The following is a 20,359-nucleotide window of genomic DNA, read 5'->3' as shown; positions in this document are numbered from 1 at the left end:
TGGGGTGGTGAGAAGGTTTTAGAGTGAGTGAGTGATCCAGTCCCCTGTTCTATCTTTCTTGTTTTCTTTTTTCTCGTTGGCTCAGCTCGTGTTCGTTCGTTCAGGCTACTCGGTGGCCCGAATAAATCAGATCTGGATTATGGGTCGATTATAGATCTCAGGGTGGTATCCCAGTGGTCAGTAGATGTGGAGGTGGGTGGTAGGTGGTGGTGGTGCTCAGGGTGGTTGTGGTGGCGGGTGCAGAAGCAGTGTTAGGTGCAGGAAGGCCTCTCCCGTAGAATCCAAAAGGGACAAATTCGTCTTCAGGCGTACATAGAATAAAATTCGAAGTTACAATTTCCTCTTCTCCCTTCCCTTCTTTTTCTTTTTCTGTTTTTCCTTTCAGTGAGGACTAGTTATTCCTTGAATGGGGGGGAAAGGACACACGGACCGTATGGGACGTTCCGGTCGAGGACAAAAATTGAATGGGATATTACTACTTATGTAGGGGTATCTTTAATCGTCTGGGTCATGAAGGAAAGGAGGGTTGAGGGGGAGATGGGACGGGTTTGAGAAACGAGGCAACCACAGCAACAGTAGAGAGAGAAAAAAGAAAGAGAGGAAAGAGATGGCGATAGATATTGCGGCGTGCAGGGAAAGAAACAATCCAAAAAGACACAGTAGCACAGGAAACACCCCAGTTTTTGTCTCGTGAGAAAAGAGAGGGTGCGTGAGATCTCGAGAAGGAGAGATCTTGTCGGCTGTGTTGTAGAGAGAGAATTGATATTAATTGTTTACCCTTTGTTTTGTCCCTTCTCTCAGAGAGATCCTTCAAGATATGATAGTGGACATTGATGTTTTTGGTCTAATTCGCCGTTTTGATCCTTTCCCTTCTTGATACCCCCCAGTCCCTTTGTGCCTTCGTCGTTTCAGTTGGGACCTCACAGGTGCCGGGGTATGTGTATCTACTACACTTTGATGTTCACAGAGAAAAAGGGGGTGATGGGTTGGTTTCCCTCCTAATGCTCATCCGCCCCCTGCAAACACGCATCACCCTGTAATCGAACGAACCGATGTTCACCGACTACATAGGCAAGAAACATTTAAAACGACGTCACATTCGAATTGGTTCACTCTTCCAGAGTTCTTCGCTGCGCGTGAATGTTGGTGCAGGTATGTAGGCACCTGTACCTAGAGGTGTAGGTACCTACATTGTGGTCACTGGCGCTGCCGCTGTGAGAAATACCTACATGGCCGAGCCTCCATCCGATGATCTCTGGGGAACCGCCGCCTATGTATGTGTCTACTCTAGGTATCGGCAGTCACCTCGTATCTGCCAGTACTCCACCCTACATGTACGTACATGTAGGTACGACACTGATACTTCCTAGGTACATGTATTTAAAGAAGACTACGGAGCCCATGCCAGGTACCTGGCAAGAGAAATATCACCATAAATACAGCTGACATCAGCCATGGATGTCAATGATATGCGTTCATCGACCTCTGCATTAATTGTCATTGATGGCAAAGGGATAAGCGGTACTCTCTCACTTGCAGAATAAAGCTTAAGGCTTTATTCTGGATCTACATTCCTCACTACCTTGAAGTATTCTTCCTTTCGGGAAGAAAACATTCCTTCCTAGAAGATCTTTCCCAGTATGGGGTATTTGAACTCGTATCACAACTAACGTACCTACCTGTACATGTAGTTAGCCCTCGTACTTATATGTACATTTAATTGCCTTAGACCTACTCTAGATAAATATTCATTTATGAAAGAAGACCTCAGTACCTTTATTGAACGTTAAGATTCTAACAATTTGCTTCCTAACGCAAAACAGTCTGGGCACGAGACTAGATGCTCGAAGTGTTGAGTTACTGTATTCATAACCCTCGGCAGAGAAGAGAGCGTGACGACTGATTGCCGATAACTACTATCGATCGATGTTGAGTAAACAATCTATCTGACATTTACGGCGAAGCACCGGTTCCCAAAATAGCCTGAAAGTAGGTAATCTAGAGTGAGATGGCGGGGCTCAAGGAAGGACCGCGTGGAAGTAGAAGTTCGTTCGTCTCCCTTTTCATCGGTACGAACCGCCGTCATTTCCGTTGTTTATCTGTAACTGGGGTCCTAGGCGCATTGATCACTCAATGTCATTCGGTCCCACGAGGGAAGGAAGAAAGAGTGATTGATCATGGTGCCGTTTTTGCGCAATTGGTTAGTGATGAACAGGGAAGCGCACCATGAGGATGGACTTGCTATCTACACGTAGCAGGATAATAATCTCAATGGCATGTGCATGATCCAAGGGAAGACTGGTCCATAGAGCTGGGGGAGGTAGTAAATACCGATCACGAGATTAAATAATCACTAAAATATTTACCGATTCCGATCTAGACTTTCGGAATGGATAAACCCCTACAAAAACAAATCCACGCTCTCTAGATATCTAGGTCTTGTAGTTGTAGTTGCGACAATTCTCTGCGGCTCTTTCGAAGGTTCGCATAGAGACGAAGGGATAAGCGCAGGTTGGAGCTTAGCGCGAAAAATGAAAAAAATTGCCCACCTCGTTTTCTGAGGGGAACAACCCCACCAACATTACCTCAACCCCTCCAAGTATCATCACTACCATTACCACTACCACTACCCCCGCAATCTACCCATTATACGAGGCCCTCTCGTCGAAGGTTACCTGTAATCCTCTGAATTGCGTTTAAACATTCCAACTAGTTCGTTATTCGTCATGTCCGCACCTACTTCTCCTCCTCCGGAGAGCACCGAGGTCGACTCAAAGACTGTCATTGGTATCGCCTTCGGAAACACAACAAGTTCGATAGCATACACCACTCCAGTTCGTTAAGATCCTGATTTTGATATATGTATCGAGAATTCGATTCTGATGAGTGCATGTACATATAGGACGGAAAGGCTGAGGTTATTGCAAACGAAGAAGGAGGTATGTTCTTATTTTTATTGCTTCTGTATCAACGGATATGCATATAATGGGATAGATGAATTGGTGCTGATTAGGAGGGGAGTTTAGATAGGCAGATTCCCTCAGTGCTGTCTTACGTCGGATCGGAAGAATATCACGGTACACAGGCAAAGTCACATTTGGTCAGGAACGCAAATAACACTGTCGCTTACTTCCGTGATTTTCTCGGAAAGAGGTAATATTATAACCCATCGATTTGAAGATTTCAATTCGCTCTTGTGGCATCAAATCATATACTGATGCTGTTTTCTCCAGCTTCGCCGATATCGACCCCACAAATAGCCACAACTCGGCACATCCCGCGGACATTGATGGAACCCCATCTTTCAATCTTCAACAGAGCGACGATGAGACTACCACAGTTGTCAGCATTTCTGAGATTGCTAGACGCCACCTCGTTCGCCTAAAGGACTCTGCATCAGACTTCCTTGGATCCAAGGTCACTGGCTGCGTTATCACTGTTCCCACTGACTTCTCCGAGGCCCAACGGGAAGCACTCATTGCTGCTGCTAAGGCTGCAGAGCTAGAGGTATTGCAAATCATCCACGAGCCAGTTGCTGCTTGCCTTGCATACGATGCTAGGAGCAATGAAGTCCCAACCGACAAGACGATTTTGGTTGTAGATCTTGGTGGTACCCGGTGTGATGCGGCAGTTGTTTCGTCCAGAGGTGGAATGTACACAATCATTGCCACTGCCCACGACTACGAGCTTGGCGGTCTTCAGTTGGACAACGTTCTCGTAGATCACTTCGCAAAGGAGTTTTTGAAGAAGCACAAGATTGATCCCAGAGAGACTCCCCGCTCGCTAGCCAGGATGAAGCTCGAGGCTGAGGGAACAAAGAGGACTTTGTCTCTTGGTACATCTGCCACAATCTCCATCGAGTCTTTGGCTGGTGGCTACGATTTCCACTCCACAGTTAACAGGCTGAGGTACGAGCTGCTCTCAAAGAAGGTTTTCGATCAGATCGTCAAGCTTGCCGAAAACGTCGTCGCAAAGGCAGATCTTGATTTGTTAGATATCGATGAGGTACATCCCCGAAACCTTTTTTCCGAACAGGTAAAAGTGCTAATATCCAATAGGTCATCCTCTCCGGTGGTACCTCTCATACCCCTAAAATCGCATCTCGCCTCGCCCAGATCTTCCCTGAATCTACACCTATCAATGCCCCGGCGACCTCTGCCACAGCTCTCAACCCTTCTGAGCTTTCCGCACGTGGTGCCGCCATCCAGGCTTCCCTTGTTGCCGAATTCGACCATGAGGATATTGAGCAATCAACTCACCCCGCCGTCACCGTCGCTCCCCACCTTGCCAAGTCCATCGGTGTTTGCATCGATGGTGCTGAGGAGGCATTCCAAACTCTATTGGAGGCTCAGACCGCTGTTCCTGCACGCAGGACAGCCCAGTTCATCGCTCCCAATGGCGGTGATGTGGTCGTAAGGGTTTGCGAGGGTGTTCGCGAAATCGTGGTAATCAAGCCAGAGAAGAAGCCAAGCAACGGTGTTAAGGATGAGGATGAAGAAGATGACAGCGAAGAGGAGGAGGAAGAGGAGGAGGACATCAAGAACAGAGTTTTTAAGGTTGACCGTGTCATTGCTGAGGCTGGAATCAAGGATGTGAAGAAGGGCGCCAAGATCGAGGTTACAGTAAACGTAGCCGATGATCTAAGCCTTAATCTTGCGGCCAGGGTTGTAGGCGGACAGCAGACTGTTAGGGGAAGCGTGGAGGGGCCCGCGAAGGCAGAGTAGAAAAAGGGAGGTTGCGAAAAGATATGATAGATAAAGGGTGGGTGTTGGTAAAATCAAAAGCTTACATTTCCCAATACGTCTATCAGCCATTACTTAAAATATATCTCTTTTGTTCGATCCAAGTATTTGCAGCAATAAACGAAGTTTTTCACTAAAGGTGCAGCTTTTGGTTCTTGCTAGATGTATTTTGTAATGTTACAGAGTAGTCTGTGCATACATACAATACTAGATCAAAAACACTCTCTTCCAAATCATAGTGAAGGAAAAGGGAGAGCGTCGCTCCCACCCATTCTTAACTAGCCACAAATTTCGACCAAGCCTGGGAGGTGACTCCAACTAGCGCGGAAACCTCGGTCCCTCCGGACACCATATACGCATAATCGTTGAGCTACAATGGCAGATGATAGTAGGGGATTGTTTAATAAACATATGACCTACTTGCCATACCTGTTTTGGGGGCGCGCTCGGTGAACTGGGGTAGGATCCTTTCTGTGCATGTGTATTACACGGCTTCTGCACGTGGTGGGGCTTGTAGCAAAATACCGGCATACACAAGCAATACAAAAGCCTAATCGCGTAGGTTAGAGTTTTGTTCTAGAAGGTCTTCTCTAGACGAGGGTTAGCGGTGAGGTTCCCCAGGGTTAGACGATACTTTTCAGAAATGTTGTCTCAGAGAGGTGGCAACGAGTGATGGGGTGAGGTCGAGTGATGGGGTGAGATCGAGTGATGGAGGAGGGGCGAGTGATGTAACGTGATGCACCCCTTGATTGATTGATTGATAATTCATTAATTGTATGCAGCCCGGAGGTGATGCACCCCTTGCCCTCCGTAATGGTTCCTGAGTAAGCACATGCAGGGAAAGGAATAGGCACAGTTCTAAAGGACAAGGTAAAGTAATGTCAAGGCAAAAACATGAGCGTTTCTCCTACTATACATACTCCTTTCAAGTACCTATGTACATGTACATGTAGTTATATAGTCTTTCGAGCAAGCATCATGGGAGGTGACTCAGGCCAGCGACCTTTTGATCAGTCACCATAAGGTAGTAAGTCTCGGCCCCTCTAGCTACTCAACAGGAGATGTTGTCTAGGTAGGCTTGAAATAGGGGGCTATCTCAGTACGCAGTTCCATGATTTCATAAACTTCAATCACAGAACATCACTCGGTATGGCGAGTTATCAGAGTTCTTGGAACTATGGACGGGATTTGGTTGCTTTATTGACTACTATCCATCTGTTTCCACTATCTACTATCGACACCATACGTAGTGACTAATAGTGATTAATGGCGACAGCTATGTATTTGCTCCTAGGCTTAGAAGCCATATTTCAATAAGAGTTCATGGGGTTGACGCTAGGATCCGTGACAACGGATGGTGAGTACCAAAGGCCCGACTCTATTTAACGTTACAATCATCCTGTGATTTCTATGTGCCATGTCTCGAAGATATTACCGCAAAGGGTGTTGGATATCTGGCTTTTCAGATGATAGCGTCAAAGTATATTACCGTGTCCGAACACATTATGTCGGTACTCCGCCCTGTATGATCTGTGGCTATATACATAGCTACAAGTAGATACCTGACTCCCGACCATGTCCGTTAATCAATTACTTTCAACAATTGGCGCTTTATCGCTTTATTCCTGCGAGTGAGAGTTTATGATTCCTTTGATACTGCATACTCCAATACATGCGGGTAATACATCTCATCTACCACCACCGCATATCACCGCCAGGTAGAGGCCTCATGTTTTAAGATGTATTAAGAGAGGTTTTAAGCGGGTAGCTACACTATCTGCCACCGCTAGACATACAACCCACGCCCAACAGCATCTATCCCACTACAGAAATCGATACCGAAGTATACACATAAAAAGAGACATTTCCGTGTTATAATATATACACACCGCGATACCGAAATCTCACTATAAATCTCATCAAGTTGTTTCGTTACAGTCATTAAATAAAAACAAAAACAACTAACTACATGTACTAACACGGCAAGCTTATATAATTATCCCGCTGCCTATTATAAACATAATATAATGCATAACCTAATAATTCCCAGCCTTCAAGCTAACAAGTGGCGGTGTTCCCGTCGTAGGAGGGTTAGACCACCGGGTCTCAACGAATGTCTTCATGATTCCATACTCCTTCTTGTCAAAAGCGTTGTACAGCTCCTTGAACTCGTCGATCTTGAAGCGATGGGTGAGGATGAACGTGGGGTCAAAGACACCTTCTTCGATCTTCTTCAAGAGGTCATGCCAGTACATGTGGACGGGGCACTAAAAACTAACGTCAGCCCACCTATAATTATAACAGAAGAGAGCAAGCAAATAAATAGTTACCTGTCCAGCACCCTGCATTGTAATACCCTTCTCCATCAACGCACCAATGTTGAACCCGTTCGTGTACGCAGCATAATCCGCAATCAATGAGATGGTTCCAAACTTCCTCGTGGCCCTCAAGCACTCGTTCAGTACCTCGCTCGAGTCAGTCTCCATTCCGACCGCTCGCTGCACCTTGTGCACAATCCCCTTCGCGTATCTGAACCCAGCAGCATCGATACTGCAGTCGACACCGTGCTCCTCCCTCTTTAAGATCTCACCAACCACATCGGGTGTCTCATCAAAGTTAATAGTCTCGATGCCCAACTTTGCCCTAGCGAGCTCCAAACGTTCCGGAACATTGTCGATACCAATAATGCGGCGGGCGCCCTCAAGCTGCGACCAGCGGGCGGCGAGGAGCCCAATGGGGCCAAGACCCCAAATGGCAACGGAGGAGCCACCTTTGACACCGGCGCACTTGACGGAGTGATAGGAGGTGGGGACGATGTCGGAGAGGTAAAGGGCCTTCTCGTCGGGGACGCTATCCGGGATTTTGAGGAGATTGTTGTCGCCGAAGGGAACGCGGACGTATTCAGCTTGACCGCCGGCGAAGCCTCCTGCAAAATGAGAGTATCCGAAAACGCCGGCAAAGGTCTGGCCGTACATAGTTTCTTGGACAGAGGATTTATTGGTAGTGTCACACATGGAAGAGAGACCTTCTTTACACATTTTGCATTCGCCACAGCTGGGGGGTGTTAGTTTTCGATTAAAGATTTTCTCCCTTTCGGAGAGGATCTCAACTTACGCAATCTGGAAACTGGCGACTACTCGGTCTCCCTTCTTCAACTTTGTGATCTCAGGACCAACTTCGTCCACCACTCCCATAAACTCGTGGCCCAAGATATCACCATCCTTCAATTCGATAATCCTACAGATTCCTCAAGTTAGCGCTGAAATGCTACTGAAACTGCGAGGAATAATACATACTCTTTGTGGTAAAGGTGCAGGTCACTTCCACAGATTGTTGTTCCAGTAACTTTGATAACAACATCCTTGGGGTCTGTAACAGCGGGCACGGGCACGTCTTCAACGTCCACACTGTCCTTTCCGTGCCAGCGGAGAGCCTTCATTGTGGCACCATCGGGGCGGTGCTTGTATTCTGTTGATGTGGACACGGGCTTGGTGCCAATGGCCTTCTCCATAAGGTTTGCTCCAGCGTTCATTTTGAGTATATTTTAATAGTCGTAGGTAATAGTGTAAATTGGTTGTAAGTTGATTGCAATTGGATTTTCGGGCTTTTGAGGGTTTATTTATTCTCCATGCCTAGCTCGCTGATCCGCAAACAAAAATATCGACGTCATGGACATTCCGAAGTCGTTAACGCAACTTGAACGTCATGATGATTCTTTCCTCTAACAATGGATTAGTAAGGCCGGCCTTAGGATCCACCAGTGTCTTGTTCGGGGCCGCCATCGACGCAGATCACCGTTGTTTTGGGGGACACATCAAGGCAGAGCGACATGCTCTGTGTCAGAATTGGGAGTAATGTTGGCTTTGGTTGGCCGAGCTAGGCTTCTTGAGGTAACGGGCTTGGCATTGTTAGGTATTGGCACAACGCTTGACATGCATGTCAACCCACTTGATCGTTATTTCCACGACGGCCGTAGAGACCATTGTTAAGTCCGAGATTCAGCAATCTCGAGAAACTGGGACTCTCTACATTATTCGCAACAAAGATCGATGACATAGGACGGATGGATCCTGATCCCTCTGAAGTTAATTGAGCCATTTAAGCAAAATCAAGTGTTAATTGAACTTGTCTGGATGAGAAGACGCTGACAATGTAGCCCCATAGAAAGGACCTTCTCCAGCAACATCACCACCCCCCCTTTCTACGAGGATGGTTTATTCAATTGGCCTACAATCAGGTTGCCAACATTCTACAGGTCGAAGAGTGTCACATCTTAGAAGCTGCTAGCGTTAGAATGTAATCATTGACATCCCTAGAGACTCCAGACATACCTTTATTTCGGATTCGACATTCAACATGCAGCTGCTTCAGCATAAATATATCTTACACGAGTAAGGGGGTCTTAGTCTTGTCAAGAACTGGAAGAGGCTCCTTAATCATCAGCAGAAGAGAGATTGACTACATGTGAGATGCAGGGGACTGGCTATCGAAACAGCCTGAATGGAAGGTCCGATGCTAAAAAAAGACGGTTTTAAACCGTTATGAAACCCACAAAGCCACGCCAAGCTAAGCGGTGTGGCTTGCAGAAGTCCCCAGTCAGCCACACACCTACAAACGCTATGACCTTAGAAACAAACCAGCGTGAGGTCATCTACCAGCTAACTCCCCCAAACACTGCTGAGAAAATCTTATCCGACATCTATCTCAACATGATACTAGTAGAATGAGAATCTTGCCCTTCCAACCGCTCATGGATCCATCCACTGCCAGACAAGAAGGCGAAAGCTACAACCGTCTTGGATTGAGAGCTCAGATACTCCATATCAAACTGATGCCAATTACAACAGAGATTTCAATTTCAAGGCCCAGGTAATGCTTGTATGTAGTGCGATATTGCCAAAAGTGTACCCAACACAGCGCCTACTAAGAGCATAAGATTCCCTACTACAAAGTGGAGCTCAAGGACCTATGGAATGGAAGGGACAACTGTTTCAAGGAAATGTCATATCCTGCTCCTATCTGGATAACCACAGGTAAAGGCCCCCGCAGTAGTGGGAAGATCCTCGACCAAAACCTTAAAGATGAGCAAACCGAGCTCTGTGTAGCAATTGTGGTACTAGGTAAATGATACCGGTGACTCTACAGTCGAGTCTTATTTGTGGTGATTGGAAGGCGGGGCATGGGTGATACCACCGCTGATATCCTTCAATCTGCACACGTCAATAACTTGATGGCGTTGAAAGGATTAGAGTTGCAAAGCACCTTGGAGCTGGGAAGCATTATGTATGAATCCTCATGGACAGCGGAGATTTGATAGTTGGGTTAATTTAGTAATGGTCCCATTTTCTGTTTGCATCTACTTATCGACCCACTCATCTATGGAACCATAAAACTGCTTCCTTGATAAATTATCTACCTTCAAGGTTTCTCCACTGCTTGAGAATGAAGATAACTCTAATAAATGGTACAATATCTACATCTAGTACACCCCCCGGGGCCGGTACACACCACCGACAGAGCCCAAGTAAACGCCATATCTCGTTCTTCTCATGAGTACTTATCCGCTTTATCGGCTCCTCAGTAGCGAATCAACCTCCAACGCCAGCGCTGGCTGCATAAGCTTTGCCGTACCATCCACAAAATGCAAGTACATCATCAGGCACCTGCCTCTCCGACGGCGTCCCTAACACCACGACCGCATGGTGCGCGCGCAAGTTCACGGATGACACCTCACGGAAGTGAGTAGCCGACAGCCTGAAGGTTGTCGAAGTCGTGCACAATATATTGTACCACTTTGGAGTGCATGTGAAGCACTCCTTGGGCATGCTACATACGTACGGAAGCTTCCCGTGGTAGACTTGGCTTTCATTATCAGTCGAATTATGCAAGTGGCCATGTGGCAGTTTGGCAGCGGGGAGGGTGAGGGGTATGAGTCAGTGCTTGTGATCTTGCAACGGTGCTTTTTTAGAGATTTAAAACGAGGTTCTCTTTTCACTTGTTGAGTTTGTATGCGCCAGGAGTAGATGGTACTGTAGTGTTCCTTTGTTTGTTTTAGAAATTGATGGACGAGTCCAATGCAGATGTCACTTATAGAATCATCACAGAGGACCATGTAATCGAAAGGCTCTTGAAAACTTCATTGACCTCGACACTCATTAAGTCGGCAGATGTGTTGCCAGACTCTATCGAGACCGGTGTCGAGGCGCACTGATGCAGGTTCAAATTAGCATTAGTTAATTGGCCAGTATAAAGAGCACTGTAGGACTCATCAAGTATCCTAAAGACCAGTAACCCGGGCCAGGGATTTGATTGCCCCTTGCGATTATGGATGGCTACAGTGCTGAGTTTAAACCAAAGCAACAGAACTGCCTGGAAGGTTCAAAAAAAAAGTTCAATAAACTTTTGAGCAAAGCTTGTGCATGATGACTGGTGGTGGAAGTAGAGTAGCGCTTGGTTAAGTATGCAAGGCACTCAACAAAATCGGCTAGACATGTATGCTTCTGTAGCCCTGTGGATAAAAACACAAGTTTGCACCGGGGTCGAGATGCAACAGCAGGACCTCGGACCTGGTAAGGCGACGAGGATGATTTGCGCGATATTCGTCTCCGACGGGAAAAACCATGCAGCTAGAAAGAGAAAGAAAAAACACATCCTCGTTCCTGAGCTGAGTGCATTGGCGGACGAACACATGGCTAGGTACCGTTGCGCCTAGTGTAGGTAAATACCACGAGGTCCAGAAGATCTCGCGAATCACAGCGGACGGGAGGGAGGGAGCAAGGTACTGGAGAGCGAGGGGGCTAACACAATCACAATCGCACCCGGATAAGAAAACCTCTGTCTCTATTCCGCGGGGGGATATGGGAGTGCCGTGAGGCGCAAGCCATTTTGGTGATGGGATGGAGGGGCATCGCGATTTGCCTCCATCTTCACTGAAGAATTTTATCTTTTCCTTTCGCCTTCACGGATCGAACCGCAGAGAAGAGCTTACTGGATTCGATTTAGAGTGAGATATTACATGTGTACCTACATGTATATGTAGTTTCTTTAGAGCTGATATCGATAGCTGTGCATAGGTTGCCCGGGGCGAGGGAGAAAAAACAAAGGTTGTTTTCAAGTAGATACCTTCTTTCTCGGAGAGGATGGTACATCCTTTTGTCTCTTCTGTGCTTCTGTTGCAATTAATCATTGACAGGGTGATTAATAACCTACCAACAGACTTGCAGGGTAGAGTACGAAAGGTGCGAACGAGCTGGCAGATGACGTGTTAAAACAACAAGCTCAAACGAGCACGATTTTCATGGACATGCCGATTGTAACCCTACATATGCTCACCAGCTTGCAATAATGCCAGGCCGAAGTAAATATTAATAACCTTGGTGTTTCCCTTATCCCTATCATGAGCAACGGCCAGTGCACGTGCATAGAGGTACATACATGGTAATCATGTGTGCAATGTACATAGATACCGAAAGCCAATCGATAAAAAACGGTTCAAACGGTATGTAGTACCAATCGCATAATAATGGGGGTGATATTTCGAGTCCAGAATCTCAGAGTAAACTTCAAGAACTTGACCGGAATTGAGTTGCTCAGAACGAGGATGATCCCATTGATTTGGTCTGGTCCTTGTCCTGGTTCCTTATATAGTAGATACCTGATTGATACGATGTCTTCCACGGTGTTCTTCAGAGAGTCCTACACACCAAGTATCCTCCAAAGGGTTTCTAGGTAATGTTCCAGAGTGGAGTGTCTTCCCAAGTGAAATATACTCCGATTCTAGCTCTGGAATCCACGTTATTGTCAGATCTGCAGACAGCACTCCGCAGGCTCAAAGCCAAAACAGGAGATTTCAAAATACTCAGAGGCACAAACAACAGATAAGGCCTATTTTAATATACCCTGTTTTTTTGCCCTCCATGGATTCTCTTCCAATTACCAAAACCCTCATGGGTTTTTTACCCTATGTGTGTTTATTTTCATGCCTTATCAAGAACAAGGTGACTTTTTCCTGCATCGAACGAGATGCACATACCGAAAACACGTACCAATCTTGCTTGCTGGATACGAATCAGCCGGACTCTCCCTCCTTCTTTCTATTTTCCTTTCTCTCTGGAAAGCTGGACGAACGAGATATTGCAATTTCCCAGCCTCGCCGGTTAAGAGATGTGTATGCAAACGAAGCGACCGCAACGTGCCGCATAAACTTCTTACTTGATTCTACAGCCACCAGCCATCTCGTTCTTGATATTATAACTCTGAAGGTGGTCCAATCAGGCGCATAATTTACTCTGCCTCTGCCTCTGCCAGTCTGGAAGTCTGGAAGTCTGGTGGTCTGCCTGTCCCCCACCCCCGCGGCCAGTCAGGCTGAGCTCTCGCAAAAGTGTCGAAATTTAGAACCGCCCAAAAGGGTTGATTCAGTAATACTCGTGTTGTCTTACATTACACATGGAGCAGGTACTACCAAACTGTACCTGGACCAAGCTCATGATGATCCTATCCTACCTTCTGTTCTGGTTCCTGTTCCTGCGTCCACCCTACTCTACTTCTACCAGGGAAAAGGGAAAAATCTCGGCAAATATTATTCAGGAACAGGAACAAGGATATTTGTATGAGTTACGGTAGACCGTTTTCTTTCCTGTGTGCCTGAGCCTGTGTGTGATTGAAATTTTTTTTCTTTGCGTCATCCCTGCAGGCACCGAAATTTTGACGCAAGGAGGTGGGAGGGGAGGTGGGAGGGGAGGGGTGGATGGGGCCGGGGTGTGCGTCGCTTTGGGTCAGGTACCACCCAGGAACCGCTGTTGCTCCTGTCGCGCGCTATTGGAGGAGGGAGGCAGCGAGTAGTGAGGAAAATTGAATTGGAGCCAATGTGAGAGGAGAATGGGCGTGAGAAAAACAACAAGACAATGCATGAGGGCTTGAGGGCTGGAGAATGTCTATTCGTCTCTGGGGATTGCGATTCGTTCTGCGTAAAGTATCACCTGCCATAACTACTGTCTGCTGTTTAATTTTCTTTTCGAGTGATGGATGGGGATGGATGGATGGGCTACTCCAGTTGGTGTTCGAAATCTAAAGCTCAATCTTATACCTCGCCCAGCTGGGTAACTGCAATAGTACTGGTAGTGACCAGCACACATCCCGACTGGCGGTAACCCCACGACAGGTTCATTTCTTTTTTGTAAGCAGCATAGAGTAACGAACTGACTAGCCCAGGGTCTGAGTAGAGTACTCTATGTGTAGAGAAGCGTGTAGAGAAGTGTGGTACCGGTACATACCTTGCGCCTACCCATTCCCCACGCCGTCGTTAGTTAGTTTGCATTCCCTCTCACTCGACAACTTTATAACCACCAAGGACCCCCCTTCCCGGGCCACGATCTTTTTTTTTCTTCCACCATTCTATAACTCAACATTCTCGCATTCCCTTCCATCTTTCAGCACACTCCTTTGCTGCCCTTCTATCCATCCTTTATCGTCACTCCTTCTTGCGATATAAAAATTTCTTGCTTCCTGTGTTTCAAGTCTATTCATAAACAAGGTCCATTTGCAGCAGTACACTTGAAACTCCAAAACACTCACACACACATATTTCTACGAAACTTGAAACCACACGTGCAGTACACACGGGAATTCCTCGCATCTTTAAATACCAACCAACTTCCTCCTGGCTTGAAAAATTTAAAAGCCAATCAACACACATTCTCTGTCACTGTCACTATTTTCAGCAAGCATCTACTGCGGAATTGAATTTTGCAATATACACAACAGTCCTTATCGTCAGATCATAAACCGTCCTTTCTTCGCACGAATCTCGTATTCACCACTAGTAGTCTTCACTACCAAATATCTACAAATCTACAGCTTTCAAAACTCTCAAAACTTTCACAATGCACTCCACCACCCTCATCTCCTTCCTTCTCCTCCTCCTCACCCCCCTCTTCGCCATCGCCCAAGACACCATCATCGGGCCCACCACCACCGCCCCCGCAGCCGGCGCTGAATCCACCTCCTTCTCCAGCACCACCACCGTACGCACAACTGTCACCTCCACACAAGTCACCTTCATCACCATGACCGGCGTCCCCCCGTCCTCAAGCACGTCAGTTGCCATTTCCTCTTCCTCCTCTTCCACTTCCTCCCCTGTTGCGGATGCCACTGCAACGATTTCTAAACCCTCTGTTAGCGCTACTGGTAACGGTACTGCCATTGCGACCGGGAGCCCCTCGGCTGTTCCATTTGTGGGTGCTGCGCCTGGCGCGTTCAGGGCGTCGGCGGGGATGGGCGCTGTGGTTATTGCGGCCGCCGTATGGCTGTTGTAGATGGGAGTGGGAATAGCTGTCTAAACCAAGTATTGGTGACAGCGTGTGGGGAGGATTATATGTTCTTGGAGAGATGGCAACCTAGTGTTGTGATACTTTTACTTCTACTTCTTGCGCTGCTGTTTGGTATTCATTCTTTTTAACCAACTGGTGGCAGTAACTATTATACCTTCTTTTTACTATTATTACTTGACTTTCTTTCTTTTTTTTTTTGGCCGTCGACCACGTTGACGCATTTGAAGCCTTATTTTGTCTTTTTTGATACCCACTTTTTATATATACGATACACCTTCTTGTAGAAAACGGTTTGGAGTTTTTATTACTTTTCACGAATTTGGATGACTGGGGATGGGGTTGGAACCGGATTGGTGTTTTGGGCGGCTTCTTTTTTAGGCTAGTTCTTAGTTACTAGTAGTTAGCGGAATATTAGCCGTTGTTGAACTGAACTGAACTGAACTAAGATTGGTTGTTGTGAGTGAGTGAGTGCTGGTGACTGGCGACGGAGTGATGGATGATAATACATACTCAAAACCCAACAAGTAATGCTCATATAGAAACCCAAACAGAACTCCCCATATGTCCGCCTAAAGACCACTTACCATGGAATGGATCGAACAAGACCGCACCTCGATCCGCACCTACCACCAATCCCCAAACCCACCCACCACTCACGGTCCACCCTAACTAAACGCATCATCTCGCTTCTCCCCAAGGCGAAATTAAACTCACCTCGCCATGCACCCCACCTCTCTCCACACTCTACCTACGTAGCTATAGGACCCTGAGTTAGTTATCGCCTTCGGAAATGATACCGACACCTAGCGAAATTACACATCGACACAATCCCACACGTGCGCTCCCTCACCCCCTATGTAACCAGGCGAGATGCTCAATATTGCGTAATCTTACTTTTCGTTTCACGACATCTAACTCCCAGGAGTAGCTAAGACCAGAGTAATACTAAGACTATGTAAAAGCTAATTCTTGAGAGAAAGGAGTCGAGCGCTCCGGGGAAAAACAAAAGACACCTAGTAGCTGAGTCTATGATTAATTAAGAGAACCAACTTCTCGGGCTCAGTCCAGTCCGGTCCGGGCAGGTGCTAGTATGTAGTTGAACCACGACAAGATCAACACAAGAGGCAACTCTCTCCGAAATTGGTCTCATGTCTGAAGTCTGAAGTCTCAAGTCTGGAGTCGAGTTGTCTCGTCTCCTCTCGTCTCGGTAAATTTAAACATCAAGCAAGTAAGCAAGCCACAGATTGCGCGCGCTAAGACAATGTTAGGCTGCAGGCAGGATCTTACTCACTCTGCTTATCTAGAGTAGGGGGGCGTCATGTCATGCTGCAGGTGAGATGGGGATCATCTTCTCGGCTGATTTGGATTTAGGTTTTAGAGCCTCAAGTGTAATTTGGAGAGAGGAGTGGATTACAGATATAAAATCCACCATACAAAGTGCTAGCTAGCTACAGTAGTTACTACACTGAAGCTTGGAAAGAAAACGCCATTATGCGCAATTGCTATTCTACAGCAGGATTACTTCCATGACTTCACTTCACCTAATCCCACCACACTCACTGCAAAAAGGCCTATCATAGGCTTAAAAAACTATATATGTAAAGAAAGAAAGAAAAGCCATCTTCTACCCAATTACGCCCCATTCACGATCCCCACCCCCGTATGCACCTCCGCCCCCATCCCGCCATCATCACCCCCCTCCACCTCCTCCTCATCACTCGCCCTCCAGTCCGTCACACCACCCCTATAATCCGCGACCCTCGCCCATCCAATTCTCACCACCACAACCCTCACCTCCTCACCCTCTAGATAGCACCTATCCCCGCTCTGCGGATTATTCTCCATGTGTACGCGGCGATAGTACTCTTCCTCCTCGGATCCCTGCGGGATCAGGTGTGCATAGCCATTCAACGTCGCCGAGATCGAGCTCAGCGCCGCGGAATTCAGGTTCGTCAGGAACGCCGATAATGACGACGGCTGGGGTGGCTGTTCGGCGGCGGCGGTAGGAAACGCGTGGGTGGTGAGTGTGGGCGAGGTCGAGAATGGGTTCGTGGAGGATATTGATGGGCGGTGAGAGACCCAGTCGTGGACGAGGAGGGAGACGCGGGGGTTCGTGGTGAGGTTGAGCGTCTTTTTGGTGCCCGGGTGGGTGGTCATTACGATGACGGGGCCGGATGTGGAGGTGCTGGAGCGGATGTTGTTTGGGGGGAGGCGGTAGGGGGTGGTGGGGAGGTAGGTGTAGTTCATTAGGGAGACCTGCGGGGAGATTTATTAGTATCTGGAAGCTGGAATGAGTTGAGGGAGTGCGGGGTGGAGCTTACGTGGGGCCAGAGGCCGTCAGAGGTGGCGAGATGGAGCTGTAGATGATATATTAGCCCAGCCCCATACCTGTGAATAGCTACAGAAAGCCAGCAGAATAAACCCCAGTGCCATAGCCAGAGCAAACGCATAAAGGTAGGAAGGGAAACCCACATATCTCGCATTCTTCAAACACGCAACAACCTCGGGCGGAAGCTCGCACGACGCCGCACTTGCATTCGGAATTGCTGTAGCCATGGTTTTGATGGAGAAATGGTTTTTATCGTGAGCTCTTCGCTGTGATATTTAAGCAAAATGGACAACCTCCTTGAATTGGTTGGTGTTGACTGCCTGACTGTCTGAGATGGAGATATGTCGAGGACCGATGGCGTATGTGACGACAAAGGCCGAAGATCGGATGTGCTGGGCTTAGGTGTTATGCTGGGCCCCGCTAAACTCGTGACCTGCGGTTCTTGGCGCGCTTGGAACCACGGTTTGCAGGGTTTTGGAGAGAGCTCACGACTTAGGGGGATATGAATCTATTTATGTACTAGCTGTGTAGGGAGAGGGGAATTGAGCAAATTCAGAGGGAGTGGAGATGATAGATGGTTCTGTGGAGTTAGAGTATGTAGTCTGTCTGTCTGTCTGTCTGTCTGTCTGGTGAAGGGCATCGGGATAGCTGTGGTGTATGCAGAATAGCTATCATATCTGCCCTTGTGACCCGCCCGTATCAGTTATCAGGTTTGATATATACGGTTACTCTGTACCCGCACGACTGCACTCTTCTCTCCGCACGCGGTGCACAGGCGCATACATTGGGTAATGCCCTAACAGTGTCACCACAGCATGCACAACAGCTCCTTAGCAGCTACCACAAAGGCAACAACATTCCCATAGCAGCTGGCTCAGTACGCACACTCAATTCAGAGCTACGATTCCCTTCTAGATACAGCTCACGGGTTTGCGCTGCCGCTCAATCGGCTGTGAGAACATTCACAGGACATCACTCGACCCCACGTTGATGTAATGCCAAGCCTGCGGCTGACCAACAGCTACCTCTTTACCCCCCGCCGCACGTGAGGGGGAAAGCGCTTCCCCGCAAAGCCTCGATTTCCTTGGAACGGACGGGAGAGCAAGCAAGGAAGCAGGAGCCAGGCAAGGAGGCAAACAGGCAGTCAAGCACAGTCCACACAGCCAGTCAAGCAATCATGTAACGCATGTAACGCATGTATGTATGTAGGTCACATTCAGGTACAACGGTGGCCTGTTTGGTACCAAGTAAGAGTTATGCCTCACCTTCTTCTTCCCCTTCCCCTCCCACTCCTCCCCCTCCTCATCTTCCCCCGCATCCCCATCTTCCCCCTTCTCAGTAATTGTCCCTGAACTTCACTCCTACTCCTCATCCACTCAGAGCTACAGTCACTACTCCATAGCTTTGTAGTATCAGCGTCTCCACCACCATCAATCACTCGTAAACCCACATCCCCACCCCCACCATGATACTATCACGCCAGCTTCCCCGCTCCCTCACGCGGACAAGCATCACCGCCGCCGTCACTCGCCCCCTCACCACCTCCGCCCTGCTGCAATCCACAAAGATCCCCACCCTCGCCAGCATAACCCACAGCGAAGAGTCCACCACCGACTTCAAAACACGAGTGTCCGCCTTCCGCAAGCAGCTCCGCGCCAACAAGAAGAATGCCGAGTCCCAGACGCTCGCCTCCGCCGGCGCCGCCGACGGCGACCACCACCACCACGAGAAGAGCGGCATCGTAAAGAGCATCCTGTATGGGTCTGAGCAGGGGCAGAAAGAGGAGCGTGAGATGGAGCAGAGCTATGGAAAGGTGCTCGCGAGGGGGAAGTATGTGCATGCCATCGAGTTCCACCGTGTGAAGCCGGACAAGGTGGCAGAGTACATTGAGCTGGTGGGACAGGAGTATCCGAAGGTTGCGGGGGAGAGAGAGAATAGCTGCCATTTGGTGGGCAGCTGGAAGACGGAGATTGGGGATTGTGAGACGTTTGGTTAGTGGTTCACCGTGAAGCTATTATCTAGAGTCAATTGCATTATACTAACATTATTTCGCAATAGTCCATATCTGGGAATATCAAGGATGTGAGTATATTACTTCAATTCACTGTTATATTCTACATTTTCATTCCCACACTGTCACCTATCTATATACCACAACCAAGAGAGGCTGGGTGGTGTGCAATATAACCATAACCCCCCCCCCCCCCCCCCCCCAAAGAATCCCCAAATTCCTTTGAAGTTCTAAATAGCTACTTTACTGCAATACTGCTTCTCCATAACTCAAAAAACTAACACCCCCTAGACGCCGGATACCACCAAACCCACTCCCGCCTCTCCCACTCCCCCTCCTGGGAAAAGTTCCAACGCGAGCTCCCCAAGTACCTCACCTCCCGCCGCACCGACCTCATGCAGGAGTTCTCCTTCTGGCCCACCACGCCCCCGCGCGCCCTCGGCGGTATCTTCGAGCTCCGCACCTACACCCTTCGGCCCGGCAACCTCCTCGAATGGGAGACACACTGGCGGCGCGGGCTGCAGGCGCGCAAGAACGTAATGGAGGGCGTCGGTGCTTGGTTCTGCCAGGTCGGCAGCCTCAACACGGTGCACCACTTGTGGCAGTTTGCAGATTTGCGGGAGCGCCAGGTGGGGAGGGAGCAGAGCTGGAATGAGAGGGGTTGGAGCGACACGGTGCATAAGACGGTGCCGCTGATTAGTAAGATGGAGAGTAGAATCTTGGTTCCGTTGCCGTGGAGTCCGGTTAGTTAGGTTGAAAGCAATAGAGCTGTAGATTGGGATGGCTTTCAGTAGACGGCGGGATGTGGCTTTGTTTCTCTCTTTATCTGTTTGTTGGTAGTTATGGCAATCTTGCAGGAATTGGGTAAGTTCTTTTTTACTGAGTAGCTAGAGGTGTATAGCTAGCTAGCTAGTTGCCCGGTGCTTGGGTCTGAATTACATATCATGCT

At 48.1% G+C, this 20,359-nt stretch overlaps 5 protein-coding genes across 5 annotated transcripts; 3 read left to right on the top strand and 2 right to left on the bottom strand.

Moving 5' to 3' along the window:
* Positions 1–2,726: 2,726 nt before the first annotated feature.
* Positions 2,727–4,724, top strand: H6S33_002433 (uncharacterized protein; the record flags this gene model as incomplete). The annotated part of the gene is made up of 5 exons (XM_044834284.1): positions 2,727–2,834; positions 2,903–2,939; positions 3,027–3,153; positions 3,234–4,005; positions 4,059–4,724. The coding sequence occupies 5 exons, from the start codon at positions 2,727–2,729 to the stop codon at positions 4,722–4,724; spliced, it is 1,710 nt and encodes a 569-aa protein (XP_044692594.1).
* A 2,054-nt stretch (positions 4,725–6,778) lies between these two features.
* H6S33_002432 (uncharacterized protein) lies at positions 6,779–8,274 on the bottom strand (the record flags this gene model as incomplete). Its single annotated transcript, XM_044834283.1, has 4 exons — positions 6,779–7,009; positions 7,073–7,796; positions 7,857–7,979; positions 8,039–8,274. 4 exons carry the CDS (start codon positions 8,272–8,274, stop codon positions 6,779–6,781), a joined length of 1,314 nt encoding a protein of 437 aa, XP_044692593.1.
* A 6,349-nt stretch (positions 8,275–14,623) lies between these two features.
* H6S33_002431 (uncharacterized protein) lies at positions 14,624–15,055 on the top strand (the record flags this gene model as incomplete). Its single annotated transcript, XM_044834282.1, has 1 exon — positions 14,624–15,055. The coding sequence occupies one exon, from the start codon at positions 14,624–14,626 to the stop codon at positions 15,053–15,055; it is 432 nt and encodes a 143-aa protein (XP_044692592.1).
* A 1,647-nt stretch (positions 15,056–16,702) lies between these two features.
* Positions 16,703–17,626, bottom strand: H6S33_002430 (uncharacterized protein; the record flags this gene model as incomplete). Its single annotated transcript, XM_044834281.1, has 3 exons — positions 16,703–17,326; positions 17,392–17,427; positions 17,543–17,626. 3 exons carry the CDS (start codon positions 17,624–17,626, stop codon positions 16,703–16,705), a joined length of 744 nt encoding a protein of 247 aa, XP_044692591.1.
* A 1,238-nt stretch (positions 17,627–18,864) lies between these two features.
* Positions 18,865–20,162, top strand: H6S33_002429 (uncharacterized protein; the record flags this gene model as incomplete). The annotated part of the gene is made up of 3 exons (XM_044834280.1): positions 18,865–19,390; positions 19,458–19,481; positions 19,702–20,162. 3 exons carry the CDS (start codon positions 18,865–18,867, stop codon positions 20,160–20,162), a joined length of 1,011 nt encoding a protein of 336 aa, XP_044692590.1.
* Positions 20,163–20,359: the final 197 nt, after the last annotated feature.

Source organism: Morchella sextelata, assembly GCF_020137385.1.
Source record: "Morchella sextelata strain SCLS chromosome Unknown scls_13, whole genome shotgun sequence".
NCBI lineage: Eukaryota > Fungi > Ascomycota > Pezizomycetes > Pezizales > Morchellaceae > Morchella > Morchella sextelata.
The sequence above is the reverse complement of the archived record's forward strand: the minus strand, read 5'-3'. Positions and strand labels throughout refer to the sequence as shown.